The sequence below is a fragment of the Carassius auratus genome, unplaced genomic scaffold (genome assembly GCF_003368295.1).
Source record: "Carassius auratus strain Wakin unplaced genomic scaffold, ASM336829v1 scaf_tig00217506, whole genome shotgun sequence".
In the NCBI taxonomy this organism is placed as follows: Eukaryota; Metazoa; Chordata; class Actinopteri; order Cypriniformes; family Cyprinidae; genus Carassius; species Carassius auratus.
Window position 1 is genome coordinate 90,989 of NW_020529101.1, and position 24,482 is coordinate 115,470.

General features: G+C 42.0%; 1 protein-coding gene and 1 long non-coding RNA gene across 3 annotated transcripts; both read left to right on the forward strand.

The window, feature by feature from the left end:
- The first annotated feature begins 13,503 nt into the window (after positions 1-13,503).
- LOC113101095 (uncharacterized) lies at positions 13,504-14,899 on the forward strand. 2 transcript variants are annotated; one of them, XR_003289922.1, is made up of 5 exons: positions 13,504-13,979; positions 14,054-14,154; positions 14,239-14,277; positions 14,392-14,490; positions 14,584-14,899. It is a non-coding gene; the product is annotated as an uncharacterized LOC113101095 (long non-coding RNA). The 2 variants fall into 2 exon arrangements; XR_003289923.1 differs by having other exon boundaries at positions 14,392-14,452.
- Positions 14,900-18,272: 3,373 nt separating this feature from the next.
- LOC113101094 (serine/threonine-protein kinase pim-1-like) lies at positions 18,273-23,967 on the forward strand. Its single transcript, XM_026265561.1, has 7 exons — positions 18,273-18,728; positions 18,977-19,159; positions 19,257-19,354; positions 20,725-20,775; positions 20,976-21,333; positions 21,414-21,551; positions 21,669-23,967. Exons 1-7 carry the CDS (start codon positions 18,548-18,550, stop codon positions 21,791-21,793), a joined length of 1,134 nt encoding a protein of 377 aa, XP_026121346.1. The 5' UTR covers positions 18,273-18,547; the 3' UTR covers positions 21,794-23,967.
- Positions 23,968-24,482: the final 515 nt, after the last annotated feature.

The window sequence follows — 24,482 nt, forward strand, 5'->3', positions numbered from 1 at the left end:
AAAAGAATGAGTCCTCTGTCACGTCAACTAGGCAAAATAGTTCACGACGATGCCTTCGTTGTAATCGAGTTGGGCATATAGCTAGATATTGTCGACAACCCTGGCCTATAGATGCAAACTCTAGATCACCTCAAGTGACTGTGAATGAGACGTTGGTGGAGGAGCTTGAAATACCATATGTGGGATATTTTGAAACCGATGTGACTGTGTTGGGGCAAATTCTTCTAGGACAAGGTATTTTGGTTGTGAAGGACCCTGTTGATATTCTGTCCCATCAGAGGAAAGAGCTGACTCCTGGCCTTTTAGGCATGAATGTGATTGGACAGTGTTATAATGACTTGTTTGAAAAACATGGCCCAGCACTATTTTCAGTTTCACAGGTCAGGCAGGCAGAATTAGGCTGGAAGGATGCCCTGTCACAGTGCCATCGAGCAGATGATGCCCCCTCTCCTGGATTGATGGGTTATGTAAAGGTGCAGTCCTGCCATCCTGTTCAGATTCCAGCCGGGACCATGAGGTTAGTGCCTGCATTGTGCCCTAAGAGTATAAAAAGTTGTACTTCTGTTTTTTTAGAACCTCTGGGTCCCGATGATGGGGGTCTGCCTGCTGGGGTGTTAATTTCACCTGCTTTGTTGCAGTGTATTCAAGGAATAGTCCAAATACCAGTGGTTAATGTTAGCACAGAACCCCTATATTTACCATCAAGAATTAGATTGGGTAGTCTGGTTAGTGCTGAGGTAGTGATACAATCAGATCAAGATATTTTTTTTAAGGAAGATTTATCTTGTGACTCTAATACCATGATCGTTCAGTGTCAAACTATTACAACAGCCTCCAACATTGACATTGAAGGTTTAGAATTGCAGGGACTTTCAGAGACGTTAGGAGACTTTTAATAAAATATTTGGATGTTTTTGCTAAGAATGATAGTGACCTGGGGTGTACAACCTTAATTGATCATTAAATCCTGTTAGTAGATAATGCACCTGTACGGCAGCGACATCGTAGAATTCCTCCCAGTCAGTTTGAGGAAGTAAAGACACATATTAGACAGTTGTTGGACAGCCAAGTCATTAGGGAGAGTTGCAGCCCTTATGCATCGCCTATTGTATTGGTGAAGAAAAAGGATGGCTCCCTGAGGATGTGTGTTGATTATCGCCAGCTCAATTCTAGAACTCGCAAGGATGCCTATCCCTTACCAAGGATAGAGGAGTCACTTGATGCCTTGATGGGAGCAAAGTGGTTTTCAACATTGGACCTGGCTAGTGGATATAACCAGGTACCGGTTGCTGAAGCGGATCGTTTTAAAACTGCCTTTTGCACCCCGTTTGGGCTCTTTGAATTCAATAGGATGCTGTTTGGGCTGTGCAATGCCCCAAGTACGTTTCAAAGATTAATGGAGCGGATTTTTGGGGATCAGAGTTTCCAGTCCTTATTGCTCTATTTGGATGATGTTATTGTTTTCTCAGCTACTGTCAAACAACATCTTCATCGACTGGAGCTGGTGTTGGATCGGCTGAGACAACAGAATTTGAAGATAAAACTCAGTAAATGCTGCTTCTTCCGACCAGAGGTACGTTATTTGGGGCATGTGGTATCTTCCGCAGGAGTCAGTACAGACCCAGAGAAGATATCTACTGTAGCTAAGTGGGCTCGTCCGCAAACTCTTCAAGAACTTTGATCCTTTCTTGGATTTTCTAGTTACTATCGGCGGTTTGTTAAAAAATTTTCTTGTATTGCTGGACCCTTGAATACTTTAGTTGCAGAAGTGATCAGGGGACAAAAGAGCCGATGACCAAGGATTGATCTGGGCACTAAATGGACTGAATTATGTGAAAATGCATTTCAGATTCTTAAAACTGCTTTGACCAATTCTCCAGTCCTTGCTTATGCAGATTTCAGTAAGCCCTTTATCTTGGACATCGATGCAAGCCACCAAGGTTTGGGAGCTGTTCTATCTCAAGAACATGGAGGTAAATATCGACCAGTTGCTTTTGCCAGTCGTGGTCTGCGACCATCCGAACGCAATATGCAGAATTACAGCTCAATGAAGTTGGAATTTTTGGCTCTAAAGTGGGCTGTCTCTGAAAAGTTTAGAGAGTATTTGCTTGGTCAGAAGTGCCTGGTGTATACAGACAACAATCCACTCAGTCATTTGCAGACCGCAAAATTGGGGGCATTGGCACAACGATGGGCGAACCAGCTTGCTGACTTTGATTTGGAGATTAAGTATAAACCTGGACGTTCCAATGTTAACGCTGATGCTTTGTCTCGAAAAACTGCTGCCCCTGTAGCTGAGCTGTCTATGACCACTGCTGTACCAAGGGAATTATATCATTGTACTCATGATTGTCAACAAGTTTTAAGTGAAACCATCTCTGCTCTCCCTGAACAACCCAGAGAACATATCAGCAATTTGCAAGGATCTGATTCAGTTATTGGCCGGTTCCTTGTTTATTGGGATCGCCAAAAGCCACCAGATGCACAGGAGAGGGCATTTGAGTCATCAGAAGTACTTGAATTGGTACGGCAGTGGGGGAAGCTGGTGAAAATAGAGGGTGTTTTGCATCGGCGATTCTGGCCCCAGGATGAACATCGGGAAATTTATCAAGTTGTGTTACCGGCGGCTCTCAAGGAAAGGGTCCTTACAAGTCTGCATGATGATCATGGACATCAAGGGATTGAGCAGACGGCAAGCTTGGTGAGAACTCGGTGTTATTGGCCTGGTATGTTCAAGTTCATTGAAGAATGGTGTAAAAAATGCCAGCGTTGCACCCTAGCTAAAGTGGTACGACCAAAAGTACGTAGTTTCATGGGGCATTTGACTGCAGAGAGGCCATTGGATATATTGGCCATTGATTTAACTTTGCTGGAACCTGCATCAAATGGACTTGAAAATGTACTGGTTATGACTGATGTATTCTCAAAGTTCACACAGGCTATCCCAAATAAAGGATCAAACCGCATCAACAGTGGCACGTGTTCTAGTAGAACATTGGTTCTACTTATTTGGTGTACCATGACAAATTCACTCTGATAAGGGGCGGTGCTTTGAGAGCAGACTCATTCAAGAGTTATGTAGACTGTATGGCATTTCAAAAACTCGTACTACACCTTATCGACCACAAGGAAATGGCCAATGTGAGCGTTTTAATAGAACAATGCATGACTTGTTGCGTACTCTGCCTCCAGAGGAAAAATGCCATTGGCCAGATCATCTTGCCCAGGTAGTGTATGCATATAACACCACTGAGCACCAGGCCACTGGGTACTGTCCTTATGTTCTTATGTTCGGACAAGAGCCACATTTACCCCTGGACTTCATGTTAGGATTGGACAATCACACTCACAGTGAAGTGGACTGGGTAGTGGACCATAGAGACAATCTGGAACGGATGTTTATTAAGGCCCGAGCCCGCCTTAAGGGTGCCATAGAGCATCGTGCCTTATTAAATGACTTTAAGGTGTGCCATGAAAGGTTACAAGAAGGGCAGGTGGTGTATCAGAGAGCTCATAACATAAAAGGCAGGAATAAGATCCAAGATGCCTGGGATCCTACTCCTTATAAGGTGGTCCGGTGTCCAGATGGAAATGGAGCAGTGTTTTCTATTACCCCTGTGGATGGAGGAGGTAATCTCAGACATATTCACCATTGTGAGTTGCGTCCAGCTCATACCTCCTTGGATGATCCTGGACTTCCGGTTTTAGTGGACCATCACGAAACCTCTGAAGACAGAGATGGGGACATGGTTATTGTGTCCCTATTGCCTGAGTGTACATCTACTCATGAGAAAATTTATTGTGTCCCTATTGCCTGAGTGTACATCTACTCATGAGAAAATTATTAGACCTCAAGAAGAGAACATCTATCCAACTATAGTAGAGGACTGCACTAAAGAACATCAGCCGTCACAACCAGAAGTTGCAGTAAGGTGTACTAAGAGGTCAACAGCTGGATGCCATGCAAATCCATATCGTCTCCCTCGGCCAGCATGTTCTAGCAAAGTCCAACTAAGTGGTCAGTTTGCTCTCCCTATGATAGGGCTGTTCAACAATAGGCCCCATGAAATGTTCCGCCCATGGTTGTAGTGTGATGTGATCGACGGGACGTCGATTTAAATTTAGGGGGGTAGATTGTAACGGGGCGTGTTTTAGAACTACAAATCCCATTAGCCTCAGTTCTATAAAAGGAAGTAAGGAGATTTGTTCGTTCACTTCCGCCTTTGTTCCGTTGAAGATTTATGAATGAAAGTCGCAGCTTGTCTGTGTTGCATGGTGGCAATCGACCAAATGTGTAAGGATCGTTTGTGCAGTCATACATCAAATATTGGAACGTTGTTGAGTGCTGAACATATGATGCATCATTTAGGAGTATTTTTGCTGGATGGTTGCCCGAGTGTCATAAACCAAAATAACGGATGGTAGAGGGATGCACGATTACCGTTTATTTTTAGGGTGAATTATTAAGATTGTTTGTGTTCTTTTTTTTGGTTGGATGTTGGACCGGAGTGGGCTAAGGGAGAACTGAGGTCACACTAAAGACAAAAAAAGGGATGAAGTAGAACATTGTTATTTTACAGTGTTGCCTTATTTGTCCTATTTGCATTACCCACTGTTAATACTATTGTTTGTTGTGTTTCTTTGTTGTAGATTTCTTTTGACCTGACGGTGGCTGCGGGGTTGCCTTCACTGGTGGATAGCAGTGGTGTGGTGGTTTGGTCACTTTATTTTTTCTTCCCTTTAGGCTTGCAGTGTGATTGCCGTGAGCTTGATTGCAGTGGGAGCACGGTTGCCATTTCTGTTTTTTTCACAATCTAGGTAACCTGTGGCCATCTGTAGGTCTTGTTTCTTTATTTTTGATTGTTTTTGTTTACATTTTTCCTTTGTGGGTAATTGCATTGAAGGTCTGCTATATCTGTTTAATATGTTAATGTTTGTTTTCTTTGTAATTATATTTTCTTTTGAATAAAATGTTTTTTTATTGAAACTTCGCTACTGCCTTCTGCCTGCTCATTTCCCTCGTTTGGGTCATGATGTCACATATAAATAATTGGGAACAAAAATTATTCAGCACCTTATAAAGCACCATGTATTGCTTATGTGTTTTTTTTTCTGAATGGCTAATGCAACCTTTTCACACCACAGTCTGAACAAAATGAAGCATTGCTTGGTAATTGGTCAAGAAAGTATTGATAGTTGTGTTAATATTGTCATATTAACAGTTGTCTGTAGTTTTGGTTGATTGTAATCCATTACGTACATTTCTATCAAAGATATGACATTATCAAGACGAATTTGTTCTGACAAGAGTTTAACTCTGATAGCAAAAATAAATAAAAATGAACGAACATACAAATTAAACAATTTCAAACAGTGCCCACTGGTACAACCTTCACCGGGACCCTGCTGACCCCAGCTACGCCCTGCCTGTGGGTGTTGAATACTGTGACCAAACACCAATAACACTTGTTATTTTGGAAAGTAATGCAATAAAATAATTGTTAGTTTACAATGTTACTTTACAATGTTACAATTGTTAATAATAGAATAGAATTAATAGAATGACTCTTTCAATAATAAAACTTGTTACTTTCAATGAAAGTCAATAATAAAAAAAGACTTTTGAAAGGAATTTTAATGACTGAATGGAAATAATGGAATAATATATAAATAGCTAGATTCACATTAATTATACTCGATTAATAAACATCTTCTACAATATGAGCTAAAGATCATAACACAATATTTTACATGGTCCAGGTGATATCGATATTATATTGCAATATGAGAAAAAACAAAATACAGTAAAAATGATTTAACCTTATATAACTAGAAAAAGTGAGGGATTGCAAATAGACCTGAAAAGTATTTTTTATTGTGGCATTGTTTTTCTCAAAAAGTTCAAATGTGCATGAATGTATGAATTAAATTAAATTAAATATTGTGTGTTTGAGTTGGCCAGTGGCTCCCAAACCTTCCCTCTTTGGTAGGGAAAAATATTTTCAAGGCCCCACCCACTTTCTTTGTTGTTGTTGTTGTTTGGAAAGTCAATTATGCTCACCAAGGCTACATTTATTTATTAAAATACAGTAAACACTGTAATATTGTGAAATACTGTCAGTTTAATTAATCTATTTGATTGTTTTTTTCACATAGGCTTCTGTATTTCTGTGATACGCAGCTGAAGCATCATGACTCCAGTCTTCAGTGTCACATGATATTCAGAAATCAGTCTAATATGCTGATTTGCTGCTCATTAATAATTTCGGATTATTGGGTACTGCGAGTCATGTTGAGGTCATTAAAATATGTCAAATTAATATTTTGTATTCAATTATTTTCTTATCAGGCAAGTGGCCGCATGATAAGCGGGACAGTTATGCAGTGTAGTCTTTATCACCCTGCAGAGGTTTCTTTTGCAAAATAATCTGCTGACTGTATACTGTCCCTCAGTTTGGGAACCACTGGAGCAGGGATTTGTGCTCTATTAGTTTGATCTGTTACGATGCTCTGTATTTGATTACTAATGCCTGTGTAGTACGGCGTTGCAAAAACCGTTCAGCCTCGACTCTTTATCGTCATTTGTGTTCAAATTTGCAAAGCGTACCAAATTGAACAAACCTATATAAATACAAAATTTGAATTCATGAATATATAATGTTATTCATGGTATAGCAAAATCCATATCATGGAACAACATAATACCGGTAGTCACTTTCATACTGGGATAGCGCCCACCGCTACTTCAACAACTTTATTAGATAAGAAGAATTTTTGTTGAAGAAGCCAGATAAAGAAATCTGAGATCTATGTCTTTATTTGGCATGGTATTGAGAAGACTTTGGTTAGGCCTGACCAAAAATTCCATTTGCTGTGTAACCTAGTTATACTAGGTGGACTCCATGGATAAGACACAAAGGATGAATCACACTGTACTGAATACAGAATTTGCAAAGGTCATACATATTTTGAAATCTGCATTGTATACACAATATCCTGCAGGGCAAGAACATTTACACAGTTGACCTTTATGTTGTACCAACATGGCAGCCACCGAACAACTGTGATCCATTTTTGAGACTGCCTGTAAGTACAGTATAAGTGCTGTTCTATTCCCTGTTATGCTCACAGTTAAATGCTCACAGTTATATGTTCACTTGAACTTTCTGTATCATGTCAGGATGATGCTCACTTAAAGGGCCCATATGTCAAAACTGAAATTACCTGGCTCTTTTCACTATAACTGAGGACTAGGGGCTATTTAACTACAATATAAGTTTCAAAACCATCAGTCCACAGTAAAATGCACACAACCTGCATAAAATAGCTGTGATTTTTCATGATGCGTGGTTTCTGTAAAAAGTTGACGTCAGACCTATACAGTCACCACCCCGAGCTCCACCAACCATCCCTCTCTCCTTCAGACACCAACCCTTGTGTGTGTGTGCTTGCACAGGGTGTGTGTGATGCGTCACGTGCAGTAGTGTGTAGAAGTACTTGTAGTCAGTGCATGTTGTGTGCTGCAAGTTGCTCCTGCCTGCTACTCTCTGCTTTCAACTACTGCCACCGGCTAGCCCCCCTAGTGGAGGTGAATAAGAGGAGCCGAGTGCGGGTACACAGCCTTTCTACCACCAAGACTCCTGTAGTGCCTCCACGTGGCCACACACGGATGCCAGGCCCCGCGAGGCCCCAGGCTAATCTGCAGGGGATCTCGGAGCAGCAGTGGGCCCCAGAGGCACGACGTGCAGGCCCACCGGCGTGAGGATACGCCCTGGTGTCTGCCAACCACTGCCCCCAGCTAGGGGTCAAATAGCATGGGCAGATGGGGCTCATAGCCTTGGATGGCAACCTGTCTAAGAGAAGGTCACTCTGAAATAAAATCGGGACTGTGAGGAGTTGCACCCCACAGTCCACTATCAGCATAGTAAAGCCAACCATATACTTCCAGCGGCAGGAGTCCATAGGAACATCGCGGCTGACGGTTGTGCTGGTCCTCCTCCTGGAGGATACCATGACAACAGGACCTTAAACTCTGGGATTGTCCCGGGGAGGGTCCTGTCCGACTACATCACCCCGTCCAATGCAATCATTGCGCTGTCGGAAACCAGTTGTTATGGGAACCTTCAACGCAATGAGAGTTCGCCTGAGCCTCAGGGTTCCCAAACCAAGTCCCAAAATACAGTATAACTGGAAAGCTTTCTCAAGTGACCCTGGCCTTCTAACCAGAAACACAGAGGAAGTGAGGAGACAATTCCAGCAGCTGGACAGGGGAGCGGAGGCAAGCGGCGAATACAGGAGATTCATCACAGTAAACAAGGAGGCGACCAGACTGTGCATGCCTAAGATGGAGAAAGTCAGAACCTCCCTGCGATCAAAACATCCAGAGGTCATAGCAGCACGTGGGATGGTGGAGGAAGCCCGCCTGACCTTTGAGCGGGAACCAACTGCAGAGAGGCGCAGCGAGCTGAACGAAGCCAAACAGTTTCTTTTCTGAACCTATGATGCCATAGAACTGATGGAAAGAGTGCGGAGGGTGCAGGCGGCGCAAGGGGAACAGCAGTATGGGGAGGCCTGGAGGGTCATCAATTAAATGACGGGGCGGAAGAGGTCAAAGGAGGGACAGGTGAAGGGACACAGCCCGGAGGAGAGGGTGATGACCTGGTCAAGCCACTTCAAAAGGCTGCTGGGGGAAACAGCAGACGCAGCTGAGGAAGAGGAAATACCATCAGACCTCCCAAACCTGAACATCAACGATGGTCCCTTCACACTCTGTGAGCTCGTAAGGGCAAAAGCCACAGTAAGAGTGGGAAAAAGTGCTGGTCCGGATGGCATACCCCCAGAGGTGCTGAAGAACTGTGACTTTGATGACATCATTCTAGAGTTCTGCAACCTTGCTCTGCTGCACAATCGGCTGCCTGATATCTGGTCTCTATCAAACATCGTGCAAGTCCCCAAATCCGGAGACCTCTCAAAGCCGGACAACTACCGTGGCATCAGCCTGACCTGTAGTATTGCGAAAATCTACAACCGTGTGATTCTGAACAGGGTCCGGCAAGCAATCGACCCTCACCTGAGAGTAAATCAGAACGGCTTTCGAGAAGGGCGAACTGCTACAGCCCAGATCTTGGCACTGAGGAAGGACAACCTGACTGCAGTCCTATATTTCATAGACTTGAAAAAGGCATTTGATTCGATTCACCGAGGTACAATGGTGAAGATCCTGAAGGCATACAGAATTCCTCCGAACCTACTCCGGGCAATAGAGTCCATGTACTCAGGAACAAGGGCCAGGGTGGTGACCCCAGATGGCAACAGCAAGGAGTTTGACATCCTGGCTGGAGTTATGCAAGGGGACACACTAGCCCCCTTCCTCTTCATCATAGTCCTTGATTATGTGCTCAAGAAGGCAATCAGTGGACGAGAGCAGGAACTTAGCTTCACGCTGACACCAAGGAAGTCAAGTCGACACCCGGGAGTGATCTTGACAGACCTTGACTATGCAGATGACATCAGTCTGTTCTCCGACAACATGGAACAAGCACAGAAACTACTACAAAGGGTAGAGCTAGAGTGCACCAAGGTTGGCCTTAGGATAAATGCAAAGAAAACTGAGGTCATGACCTACAACGTTCCACCAGAACATCAGCCTCTGATAACACCAGGAGACACTGTGCTGAAAGAAGTTGAGGACTTCAAATACCTGGGCACATGGGTCAACTCAACTGAGCAAGATCTAAAAGTGAGGAAGGCACTTGCATGGAGGGCCCTGAACGGCATGAACAGTGTATGGAACTCCAACCTTTCCCGCCAAATCAAGCTCAGCTTCTTCTACGTGATGGTAGAGTCCGTTCTCCTCTATGGCAGTGAATGCTGGACCCTGAATCCAACCTTAGAGAAGTCCCTGGACGGGTGCTGCGTGCAGTGCTTAACATCAGCAAGAGTGAGCATGTAACCAATAAAATCCTGTATGAGGGAGTACCTAGAGTAAGCAATAAGATTGCTGTGAGGAGAATGAGACTTGCAGGACATTGCCGAAGGCATCGAGAGCTGCCAGCCAGCAAGCTGGTGCTATGGGAATCAACACATGGCCATCGGTCAAGAGGACGTCCCACGCTAACGTACGTGGACATACTCAAGAGGGATGCAGGAGCCCAGAGCACCAATGAACTGGCCAGATGCATGGAGAATCGGGATGACTGGAGGCAACGATGGAAGGCTCGTCTGAGGACGACCTAGAGAGAACCCGAGCTCCGCCCACCGTCCCACTCTCCTTCAGTGACCACCCCGAGCTTCGCCCACGCCCTACTCTCCTTCAGTCAACCCCCCCAAGTATCACCCACCATCCCACTCTCTTTCAGTCACCACCCCAAGCTCTGCCCACCGTCCCACTATCCTTCAGTGACCACCCCGAGCTCTGCCCACACCCTACTCTCCTTCAGTCACCACCCCGAGTATCACCCACCATTCCACTCTCATTCAGTCACCACCCAAGCTCCGCCCACCGTCCCACTCTCCTTCAGTCACCACCGGAGCTCTGCCCACCGTCCCACTCTCATTCAGGCACAACCTGAGCTCCGCCCACTGTCCTACTCTCTTTCAGTCACCACCCGAGCTCCGCCCACCGTCCCACTCTCCTTGAGACACCACCCGAGAACCATTCAACTTTCCTTCAGTCACCACCCCGAGCTCCGCCCACCGTCCCACTCTCCTTCAGTCACCACCCAAGCTCTGCCCACTGTGCCCCTCTCCTTCAGTCACCACTCGAGCACCGCCGACCGTCCCACTCTCTTTCAGTCACCACCTGAGCTCCGCCCACTGTCCCACTCTCTTTCAGTCACCACCCGAGCTCCGCCCACCGTCCCACTCTCCTTGAGACACCACCCGAGAACCATTCAACTTTCCTTCAGTCACCACCCCGAGCTCCGCCCACCGTCCCACTCTCCTTCAGTCACCACCCAAGCTCCGCCCACCGTCCCACTCTCTTTCAGTCACCACCCGAGCTCCGCCCACCATCCCACTCTCCTTCAGTCACCACCCGGAGCACCGCCCACCGGCCCACTCTCCTTCAGTCACCAGCCTGAGCACCGCCCACCGTCCCACTCTCCTTCAGTCACCACCCGGAGCACCGCCCACCGTCCCACTCTCCTTCAGTCACCAGCCTGATCACCGCCCACCATCCCACTCTCCTTCAGTCTCCACCCGAGCTCCGCCCACCGGCCCACTCTCCTTCAGTCACCACCCCGAGCACCACCCACCATCCCACTCTCCTTCAGTCACCACCCGAGCTCCGCCCACCGTCCCACTCTCCTTCAGTCACCACCCCGAGTTCCGCCCACCGTCCCACTCTCCTTCAGTCTCCACCCCGAGCTCCGCCCACCGTCCCACTCTCCTTCAGTCACCACCCTGAGCTCCGCCCACCATCCCACTCTCCTTCAGTCACCACCCCGAACACCGCCCACCATCCCACTCTCCTTCAGTCACCACCCCGAGCTCCGCCCACCGTCCCACTCTCCTTCAGTCACCACCCCGAGCTCCGCCCACCGTCCCACTCTCCTTCAGTCACCACCCCGAGCTCCGCCCATGGTCCCACTCTCTTTTTGCCAAACCCCGAGACAAAATCACGTCCATAACAATACTGAGCAACAACAACACGGAAACATGTCGAAAAGGTTCACTTTAACCACAAATCCAGATCGACCGAGCTGTAACGTTACACACTCACTCAAAGTATGGATGATCTGACAGGATTGTTACTGTGTGGTTGATCAAATCTAACGTGTTTAGTAAAGACAAACTCACCGTGTCTAGTCATGATGATGATGTATATATATTTAGAAATCTGTAGATGCATCCATAACAACAAATACTTTATTGAACCTTTGTGTGAAATGTGCGCTGCAAACGCAAGCATTTTTGATGATCGTTTCTGTCCAGTCTGCTCGTTTTATCACGTTTAACACACTTGTCAATTTCTAATTCGAGGATGTATTATGTTGATTCACAGCATGACAACAAGATGATATTTTATGCTCTTTACGTAGCTGAATCTGCGCTGGTCCGCTGACCCTAGTTACCTGTGGTTGGCCTGGCCGTGCGTCACTCAGAAAGCAACAGGCCAATCAGAAGATAGGCTCATGAATATTAATTAGACAGACCAAAATCAACCTGTTCTTGAGAAGCTCTTGAGAAAGAAGTCTCAAAAGTGTTACTTTTTGAAATATTATATTCACTCATCTTTCTTTTGTTTTATTAAAGGACTTTCCAGATCAACCTTATGGCACGGGCTGTGGTGTCTTTATGTTAATGGTAATGTGGCGGAGCGCTCGTTTTATAATGGGCATAAATTTGAGAGTTCACACCAGGGAGAGAGGGTTGCCTAACCCCCAGAATGCAGACCTAAACTCTGGCCCGCTAAGATACCCGACTACGCCACCCCAGAGGCAAATTTACCGGGGAATCGCCTGATAAGATTAACTTTAAAGCACACAGGTTCGGTTGCGGCTGAGTTAAGACCATTAATTTTTATTTGGACACTATTAATAAATGTATTCAAATATGCGAATCAAAATACACATTAACACACACACAATTCGGCCTCCACTCCAGGGCTGGGGACTACTTGCTCATTCTCTGAAAATGACACCGCAAACACTCGTGCACTCACACTTCAGACCACAAATGTGGAACACTGCAATCAGAAGAGACCACCACCACACAGAGAGAGAGAGAGAGAGAGAGAGAGAGAGACTCGTCCACACAGACACGATCACACCAACAACTGGAGAGGAAGCAGAATTACACATTAAACATACAATCAAATATACACACTCACATACATTCTTATAAAACTTGAGTACTCAATGAATTAAGAACAACTACACACACCTATGGTTACCATCAACTAATAAACCACTACAGTGAAACTGTGAATGAAAGAAAAAACAAAAACAAATTCACAACTCTAATTAAACCAAAGAAAACATTCAATTAACAACCAGTTCACAGAAACTTGGTTGACAACAAAATTATAAATTCAGAAAAGAAAAATAAATCTACGACAAAAGAATACTAAATGTTCTAAAAGGAAAGGGGCTCACATAAACAAAACAAGAAAGCAAAAATAAGCAAAAGTAGTTCAAATTATATAGCGTTTACACCACTCAAAAAGGAACCAAATTGAGATAATGACTGCTGGATGGTTAAACCATTTGATGCCTCAAAGCGAGAGTAACGTAGACCATTGTATCGAATCTGCGGCACGCCAGACTACCAGACAGCTGATGTTGCAAGTGTCCAGCTTTAAACAGTCATAAACACAATACCACAGCAGCACGTGAATACAGTTGTACGTGGTAGATTATGCATCCGTTCCGGCCGTCGAGCCAGCAAAGCACCGTGAGACAAGAGTTGGTAACATGACCATATGCAACAACACTGAGAAACAATCAGTGGTATAACGGTCACCAAAGTCCCGATGAGAAACCCACTGCAATGTTTCGCCCTCAGTCTGTAAACGGTTTAAACTGCTTGCAATGCACAGGGCATTTAAACTCCAGTATGTAAAATCAATCGGGTATCACATGCGTTATACCACAGGCTTCCCCAGTCCACACAAACAAACACTCCCGCGACACACCGGAAATGGATGAGGTCACCAGTGACGATGAGACGCACCGTACTACCATACCTAAGGCTATCTTTATAGGCCACGTAAAATAAGGCACACCCCAGAGAGAGATTATCATTGGCTACAGCAAGATTGTTTTTGTTGTTTTGCCTCAATGATTTTTCCTGTATTGTCTACATTTTACATGGTGATGGATTCCTCATATGATTACATAGTTGTGAGTACTTGTTTACAATAATGTTGAGTCTTGTGTGATTTAAATATTCAAACTTGCATGTTATGAGTAGCTGGACATGCCAGAACTGTAGAAATGGTAGTGTGTGATGTTAATGGAGAACTATGGGCTGGATAGGTACAGTATTTCTTTAAATTTTTATGGATATAAACAAATAATGGAACATTGTGTAATATTATCACTTTTTACAGCCACGGAAAGGTTTTTGCACACTTCACTGAGGAGTCTAAAGGTGCACTAAGGGGTGACTGGCAGTCTGTTTTGGTAAAGGAAGATAGAGGACACCTTTCAGGTAAAAGCATTTCCTTGAGAAAATGACACTTAAAATGTCATGGTACCTTGTGAATGTTTGCTTCTACTGTGGTGTTTGTAACAGGAGGAGCCACAACATTGGGTTCAAGAATCATCATCACAGGTATATATACTGTGTAGTGGGTCAGACAAAATGCAAATTCTCTTTAAATAGGAAGTTTTTAAATTAACACACTCAAGTGTAATATTCATCTGTTTGTATTTTATAAATTGTTAGGCAGATGATGCAAGTATAAATGTGTTGGAGGATGTACTGCTTGAATCATCACTTGAAAGAGGTACACTGTTTTGTTACGGGACTTGCAACAAAGGCAAAGTAATTGTTTCTTTTTGTTTTTTGAACAATACTGAATCAATGCTTTTGTTTTCTTACAATTGTATCTCCCTTGTTCTTTCTGTTATTTTACAGAGAGTTTTAAAGGAAGCCAGCAGCAAGCGGTGTTTGGAGCAGTCAAGTGTGCTGCTTGGTTCTGTTCAGCTGCCCAAAGTACTCTATATGGAGGATGAAGATGTTGATGAGGACTTGGACAAATTACAGAAGGCTGAATTTTCGGAGGACAGAATGGTTGCTCTGGAAACTTTCAGCTTTTTCTTCATTGAGATGAAGGACGTGAACTTGTTCCTTAAATGAAAGGGATTACTGATATAGATATCGTACCTCAAAGTGATGATATCACAGACCATTTCCTTGTATCGTGCAGTCTGTGTATCACTGATATTAACTATGTCTCAGCGTTACCATCTGGGCAGAACTATTGTTCCAGTCACCAAAGACAGATTCACAAATAACCTGCCTGATCTATCTCAACTGCTCTGTGTACCCATAAATACACATGAACTAGACGAAATTACTGACAACATGGGCACTATCTTCTCTAATACATTAGAAGCTGTTGCCCCCATCAAATTGAAAAAGGTTAGAGAAAAACGTACTGTGCCATGGTATAACAGTAATACTCTCTCTCTCAAGAAAGTAACTCGTAGTCTTGAATGCAAATGGAGAAAGTTGTGAAGTTTTTAGAATTGCATGGAAAAACAGTATGTCCAGCTATAGACAGGCTCTAAAAACTGCTAGAGCAGAGCATATACACAAACTCATAGAAAATAACCAAAACAATCCAAGGTTTTTATTTAGCACAGTGGCTAGATTAACAAATAACCAGATGCCACCCGATCGAAATATTCTCCTATTAAATTCAGATAAGACAGAGATATTACTTATTGGACCAAAAAAACACTACACAGAATCTCGTAGATTACAATCTGCAACTAGACGGATGTACTGTTACTTCCTCTACAGTCAGAAATCTGGGTGTTATATTAGACAGCAATTTGTCTTTTGAAAATCATATTTCCAATGTTACAAAAACTGCATTCTTCCATCTTAGAAACATTGCCAAGCTACGAAACATGTTATCTGTTTCTGATGCAGAAAAGCTAGTTCATGCATTCATGAGCTCTAGACTGGACTATTGTAATGCACTTCTAGGTGGTTGTCCTGCTTCTTCAATAAACAAGCTACAGGTCGTCCAAAATACAGCAGCTAGAGTCCTTACCAGGTCAAGAAAATATGATCATATTACCCCAATTTTACAGTCTCTGCACTGGCTACCTATTAAGATCCGTATCAGTTACAAATTATCATTACTTACCCATAAGGCCCTAAATGGTTTAGCTCCTGCGTACCTAACTAGTCTTCTACCACGCTACAACCCATCACGCTCCCTAAGGTCACAAAACGCTGGACTTTTGGTCGTTCCTAGGATAGCAAAGTCCACTAAAGGAGGTAGAGCTTTTTCACATTTGGCTCCCAAACTCTGGAATAGCCTTCCTGATAATGTTCGGGGTTCAGACACACTCTCTCTGTTTAAATCTAGATTAAAAACACATCTCTTTCGCCAAGCATTCAAGTAATGCATCTCATAATTTTGGACTGCAGTTATATCTGATCAATTGAACATTATTATTCATTAGCTTGGGTTAAACTAATTAATTTTACTTTGTTGGAACAGCAGCTACGCTAATGATGTCTCTATGTGTTTCTCTGTTTCTGCTGGATCTTCATCCCGTGGTAACTAGGATTTACACAAGCTCCAGTCTGGATCCAGAACACCTGAGAAGAGATGATGCCAACCCCTCATTTTGCTATAAGTTTGATTGCATCATATAATAATTGCTGTTAATAGTGTTCGTCATCTGTTTGTTTACGTCTTTTATTGATTTTTCCGAACATTTCTGCCGTATGCACATAAACTGACAGTCATTCACTGATAAGCTACTACTAAATATTGAAGAAACTTAATTTTCTGTAAAGTTGCTTTGCAATCATTTGTATCGTAAAAAGTGCTATACAAATAAACTTGAATTGAACTGAAAATATTCTGTTGAACTGAAACAGAAGAAAATACATAATGTGCTTCTTTGCATTCCTTCTTCTGTATTTATTTGTTATGGAACTGTTCTAAACTTGTATTTATTTTTATATTGTATTATTTTATAAAACTATTGTCAGTTTATCCAATAATAAAAATTGTAAATAGTTGTAAATAGTCTGTCTCCTTGAAACAGGCTTAAAATAAAAATATACAGTAAAAACCCAATATTTTTTTTTCTTTTCTTTTTTTTTTTAAATCCATAATTTGGAAGATAATTTTGTGTAGCTATTTAGACTCAATAATTATTTTGTATATTTGATAATGATTAGCTTTGCCAGTATAAATGTGAAATAGAGGTGGGTCGTCAGGGCCTTCTCTGCTGGCCCTATAAAAATAAAATTGTGTGAAAAATGTTATTATTATTATTATTATTTAGGTATAATTTTCATTTGTGTAATGTCCTCGAAATGGCCTATGATTAGTTTCGTTGAGGTTGAACTGGAATATCCTTCATAAAGTCAGATAGTGTTACCCTTTTGTTCAAAGACGTCACATCTGATTTGTAACGAGCATTAGTGACAGAATCGTCAGCCAATCACATTTTGACGTTCAATGACAGCACGCCCTCTGGCTCTAGCAGGCAGGGTTGCCAGGTCTTCTCTACAAAACCCGCCCAATCGCGTTTCGAGGGGGGTCCTCATTAAAAATCGCGTTCCAGGAGTAAAATACATGTTTTTGGCGGGGTTCCGCTAGCAAAAATCATATTCCAGGGGATAAATACCACACTGAGGTCGCTTCAACCAGCGGACATGAAAAACAACCCGCGACAACAGTGTTAAAGTAGCCGGATTTGGCAACAGCGTTTTATTTGGGAAAATGTCCAAGATTTTAAAATGAAAGTGAAAGGAGAAGAAGAAAATAAAGCCCAGTCGCCGGCGCCTTCACCAGATCTAGATGTTGATCTACAAAATGCCCTTTTCAAGGCGCTCTGTTGCAGACAAAAGAGGAATCACTGAGAAAGGATAAACTACTCAAACTGAATTCGAAAGATTGCAGCTATGAGTGGCTAACGGCTAGCACCAAGCACAAGTTATTCGGCCATGTTTACTTTTTAATAGGAGTGAAGGGACATGGAATGACAGAGGCACGGACTTTATTTACAAGTGACAGGTAAGTGCTTTATTATTTGACGAGTATTGAATCCTGCACATTGTTATGGGGTGTATGATGGTTGATAATACTGTGGTGTGTGGATGTCCAGCTTTTGTACAGCTTTGCTGTCTGTAATTTTAGAGAGACGTGAATGTTCATAGTGACCCGTGTATTGGTGGATCACTTTTACTGATCCATGTAGGGAAATTTACTCTGTATTTACCCACCACAATCTAGTCTACTGTTGAAACTGTTGATCAGCTGTGATTGAGAGTGTGTCTGTGCAGCATTATATGTGAATTAGATGCATATGGCTGCGTTAGCTGTTACAGAGATGTGTAAGATAGATGTGTAGTTTGTAGTTTACAGTTGCTTACTGAAGGCCCTGACTGAAACCCCACACTACGCTACTGTAAATAATCGTAGCCTACTTTAATGCTAAAATACAATATTTTAATCCTACGATAAACAAGCAGCAAAAAAAAAAAAAAATAGTTTTGGGAGGAAATGTTTCTGTCTCAAAATATAGTTCTAAAATATTTTAAATCGTTTAACAGCATCCTTTTTGGCAAAGCGAACGAACAACTGGAAAGTGTTATTTCCGGTCTATTTGTTGTCATTGCAAGTGACGTCACTTGCGCGCTCGACCGGTCACGTGACACGCAGTTCTATATGTGATGTGACGTCACAGAGGGCACAGAACATATAACAACACTAAATGAGTTCAGTCCAGCCACTTTCAGTTGAAGCTCATGCAGTTCCCTGAGACTGAACTTGACAGAAAGTGTTAACAAACTCACAGTCTGTAGACACAGCATTCAAATACACAGTACTATAGAGTCAAAGATGCAGAAAGCCAATATCATGTGTGCAAATAACTCTGAGACGGAGAGCAGCAGCAGCGAAGTGTTCGAAGACACCTTTGAGAACTTCTTACAAGTGCAGATGGAGAGCAGCAGAGCTCATCCGTCCAGCAGCACTGTTGTTTCAGCTGAGAAATATCCTGAACAACAAAATAATCCAACAGGTAACTGTCAATGTTAATACAAATCAAAACTGACATGGACACAGAAATAATACTAGGAGACGATTACTGTGTGACGTCTGTGTAGCACAGCATCAGCACCAGAAACATGAACTGCAGTGCAAACCTGCTAATTATTCACTTGAACAACATAAAGCAGCTCTGCATTAGGACAGTTTTACAAGTTAATGATTCAGCTGTAATCTGTGCTAATAATAACCCTGTTTCTAATCAATATTCTCTGTTTGCAGAGAAACACACAAAAGGGAGGAAAGGCTGTGGTTGTTTGAGGAGCGTGTGGAAGTCTGTAAAACATCACGTCCAAACCCTCAAAACCCGAGCATGTCCTCGTGTGCCATCGCAGGAGCCTCCACAAACATCCAGAGCAGAACCGACAGCAGACACAGATCCGCTCGAGTCCCAGACAACAGATCGTGAGTCTCCAGTTATTACTGCTCTGATTCATTCAGTCTGTTTCTGCTTTCAGTCTCATGCTGTACATTAACATGTTGTCACACTTTCCTTATGAAGCTCAACATGGAGCAGAGTACTTGCGCTCTCTCTATGAAGTGGGAGAAGAAGTGGGATCGGGTGTCTATGAAGGAATTAGAAGATCGGATGGCCAGAGGGTATGTTAATCTTTCTGCATAATCAAACTGTTTTGGTGAACTTTGAGTCCTGACAGAAACATGAGTGTTTACAGTTTAACCGACGGTACGAATTTTGACCGATTATACAATCAGTTAAATTATAAAAATGTAAAATGTGTTGTTTTTAGGGGAAAAAAAAACATAAGTCACGTATAAGTCCCATTTTATTATTTCAGAAATAGGCCTAATGCAGACGCCAAATGTTTACAAACATTATAATAAACACTGTAAACAAAGCTAGCTAGGCTAGTTTAGTTCCCCTGACTCCACAACAAATCCTTTCAATTAACAGTATTTAGAAAAGAACAAGAATGAAAAATATAAGAAGCTATAGCTATATAAACGACAAGCCAAAACCAACTCATTTAGGCTAAAACGAAACTGAAAGCAACGTTGGGTCTCTCACTCGACACAAAATCAAATGTTTCCGTATTCGCCATGTATTTGAATGGCAAAATATTATTTATTATGTACTTCACTCGCGTTCAAAGCAAAACTAAATGTTTTTCATAACATCACAGCGGTGACACTTAACAGCTTAACAGATTTTAATACATATGTTTGAACACATGTTTTTTTTCATATGTTTGACTGACTGTATTTTATTTTGATAATGAACAGGCTGCATTGTCAAGGTATAGCAAAGTTTAACTGTGCGCACATGCAGTGCAATCACTTGAATTTATTCCTTCTAACAGTGGAAGCAACTACTCCTTTCAGTCCTAAACATAATCGCAGTTGTAAAAGGTTTGCCTTTATTTGTGTACATTCACAAAAAAAAAAAAAATCATTGTGCTTTTGTAAAATAAAGCTAAAGAAAAATAGGATACCGCTTTCTGCCGTCTGTTTCCTTTCACGCAGCACAAAAATGAGCCGAAACTCTGCTTACTAGGCTACTGGTTTGTCTCTCATTTTCTTAATTTATAATTTAAGTATAAATATGTTTCTCGTTATATGTATATAGCCTAGCTTTATCATGTTTTTCTCCGCTCGCAGAAGCGCTGCAGGTGCGTGATGTGATATGAAGACCAGTGAATCCTCAGGTTCTGTTGTTTGCTGCTTTTTGCGCATGTAAAATTAGTTCTCGGGAAACAAATGTTAGTATTTCTAAGGGTCACAGACACGTATCCTTTCTAATTTAATTCACTTCTAATTTAAAATAATCTTGTTGGTTAACGGTTAGCAATCGGTTAACGAGCGTCGGTTGTCGGTTAGGAAAAATAACAGAAATGACCATCCCTAGTTTACAGTATCGATCAACACGTTTAAAAGAGACTGCAGATGATCATGGACACAAACAAAGAGAGATCAGTTTACTTACGTTTGCAAAAATGTTCTTCATTTTGTAGGTGCTCATCAGATTTGTGAAGAGGCACTTGCCCGGAAAAACATCAGAGTCGGTAAGTTGACAAGACTTTATTCTTCATGAAATTCTCTATTTAAGTTCTGTATGTAGACATTATGAGGTGTAACTGAATTAGACAATCCAAGTCTAGAATAATAGTTGATGGCCATCATCTTTAATTTCCTTCACTCTTTAGTTAGGAGATGTGAGATTGGTTAGGAGTCAGCTAAGCTTTGGTCAATCTCTTTTCTTCAGGATGAGTTTCTCAGACCTATGTGTGAAGAGGCAGCTACGATGTTGATGCTGCAAAGGCCTCCGTTCTGCCAACACGTCATACAGTTATATGACTGGTTTATCACGGAGGAGCAGAATGTCTTGATAATGGAAAATCCCCATCCCTTTGTGACCTTGCGTAAGTTCATCAAAAAAAACCCAGGTCACCTGAGTGAAGAAAAGGCGAGACTCATCATGTGGCAAGTCGCCGTTGCTCTGCGTCACTGCTGGGATCGTGGTATTTTTCATGAAACCGATCTGAGTAATATTCTCATCAACACGGACACCCTGCAGTTGAAGATAATGGACTTTAGATACGCAGAGCACATCATCAAAAAACGTAAGTTGTCTTTCTGAACACTCATTTATGACAGATCCCTGATGATGCGTTACTAAACTCTGGAAATGTGTTGTTTACAGGAAGTGAAGAAGCTTATTTAGAGGCGAGGCTCAGAGTGCCTGGTAAATTGCAAGCGGCTGAAAACCTATACTTCGTGCTGGATGCGCTCATCACAACCATAAGACATCCGTGCTGGAAAAAAGCACAGCTGTCCAGAGGTGAGACCAGTGACAAGAACATTGCTTGAAAAACACATAAAGCTCAGACACAAGGGACAGTAAAAGATCAGTGCTGAAACATTGACTAATGACATTCTCTTCTGGAAACTTTCACAGAATGCACAGATCTTCTTGAGAAACTTGGGCATGGAGGGCCATCAGCGATTGACACCTTAGAGAACATCTTAGAACATGCCTGGTTTAGAGACCGCTCCCCAGTGAATGGAGGAGAAGGAAAGTGAAAAGAGATGATTCAAACCCAAGCTTATGTTCATGCTCTCATAGTTTGTGTGTTGGGCAGCAGCTCTCAGCCACGCTTCACTCCTTTAACCCTGCAGCTGAGCCTCGGCTGAGATGTTAGTACTCCAGCACTTCTCCTCTCTCTTCATCCAGAGCTCTGTTCAGCCTCTTCAGCAGCTCTGGGCTTACATCGCTTCCTTTATTCCAGTGGTCCACCAATTCATGTGAAGAGATTCACCAACACAGCTCTGCCAGGCATTCATTTGCCAATCGCTTCTTGTGCATCTGTGCATCTCAGCATGCATCGGTGTATTTTGAAACATTTCTAGCATCAAGATGTACACACAAATCCACAGACAGGTGGACTCTACTGCCGGCCAATCATAGCACGTTCTCACTACAACCAATCAGGTGTTGCTTTACAGTCAGCGGTCTCTAACTGAAACAGCTTTGCTCATTTACACTAGCTCAGATATGAATTATAAGATCCATAAGAAGTGCTACAGTAAAAGATACCTAGCATTTAGATTTGGTTAGCCACAGTATTCTAATTTAATCGAGCTTTACGTCTCTTTATGGGAACACTGGATAGAAAGCGTCACATAATTCAGGAATAAATAACTCGATTGATTTGATAGATGAAATAACTGTCCCACAACAGCATTCCCAGTTCTTCAGTCGAGCAGATTTAATGATGGATACGAGCAACTCTGTGCATCTGACACTCTATAGTTAGCACTATAAGTAGGGTGTCACGCCACTAATTACAAATGTTTCAAACAGTAATTAAATGTAATACAGAATGATTCCCACTTTGTAGAGACGGTATACTTGGTTTATTAAGATGATACAGGCTTGTGTTATCCACAAGCGATGAGGCTTGTACTGTAAGGTCACTGATAGTCGCTCGGGCTTGTATTTGTTAAGATACATGATGTTTTGTCCTAGATAGGGTCCTTCAGAAGTTGAAGGGGTGATCTGTTCAGTGCAGTAGACAGTATCACTGATTATAATGCGTTGTGCTGCTCGTGTCGGCTGTTATCACTCAGGATCTCTGAATACACTCTTGACTTCTTCCTGATACACTGCTCTCAATGGAAATATAAAGAAGGACAGACAAAAAATGATATCTCAGTGTTTTCTGGGATTTTATCCATAACGATGATTTGAGTGTGTTATTGTGCTGATATCTTAAGGACTACCGTGGACAGCTGACTCCTAAAGTTTGGATATTCTTCATATTCTGTGGTGGTCGGTTCACAGCAGTTATAGAAATTAATCTTTCCAACAAGTTTAAATAGATTTTTACCTTTATGGGCATTTGTACCTTTATAAAGTCATTTTTCTTAACCGTGGGCATCATCTTTTTAATCAGTCAGTTAGAATAATAAGACATTTTGGCTGTTATGAACTAAATTAAATCAAAATTGATCTTTGCAGTGCAGACGAAACACAGACGCTGCATCTGAAGTGGCATGTAGATGTGTTTACACACTGTTTAATGCAGGACCCAAACGATTTAACCTGCAGTTACAAATAAAGACATGATGTTTTGATATATTAAACATAAAATGTTGACCACTGATATTGAAGATTAATTATAAATTAAAAGATACTCTGAAAGCGAAATTGAAACGGTCAAGTCACTGCGATTGAAACGATTCGTTTAAACGGGTGATTCATTCAGGAACGAAACAGTGTCATGTTGCTCAGAGACACAAAACAGTGCTTGTCCTTTGTTTGAAACTATTTTGGTTTTCTCTAAAATCACACATCGTTAAAACAACAATTAGGATGTTATCACAGACGGTATGCATCTCACACTCCTATAAAGACGCCACTTAAAAGAAGTTTTGACCACACAAACAGTACTTCAGCTCAATTTGAAGGAAGAGAATGAATCTGAATCGACATGTTCCCATCCTGACTGTAAATCAAAATGTGACGGCTGTAGCGAGAACATGCTACGATTGGCCAAGGCAATGTTTCTGTTATCTGATTGGCTTGAGATGACAGTGGGTGGAGTCCACCTCAAGGTTATTATAATTCTGCGTTTTTACCAGTGTTGGGGTAGTTACTCAAAAAATGTAATTAGTTACTAGTTACTTCTGTAAATTGTAATGCGATTACTTCACTAGTTACTGCATTTGAAAAGTAACTTCGCTACTTATTACTTTACTTCACTTTTTAACATTTTATTGGGAATTTTTTCCAAATTCCGTTTTCCGTTTTAATTTTTCTGTATTCCATTTTTTTTCCGTTTTATTTTTTTCTCAACTCCTTTTAAACCCCTTAACTGTCACTCACATTTTTGAACACTGACTTTGTAGTGCACGATCCAAGGTTACGTTTTTATAATTCATGAATGAAAATATTTTGTAACATGATATTGATGAACCATTTACATGGTAATGCAATGTCTGGTTTTAAAATGGGTTTTAAAGGATGAATTCTGAGATTTTGATAGAGAGAAAGGCAACAAAGAAGTCCTTTTTCTTTTAAACAAAGGTCAAAACTCCTGTTATAATGTAGATTTTTGAGGGTGCACTCTTGACATAAATTAATAGATTACTTTTCCTACATAATTTTCAACAAAAAACATTGGTAAAATATATATTTGGGAGACTTAGACCTTTCCAACGATATATAGTTTGTCAAGATTAGATTAGATTTAATTGTAATATAGTGAAG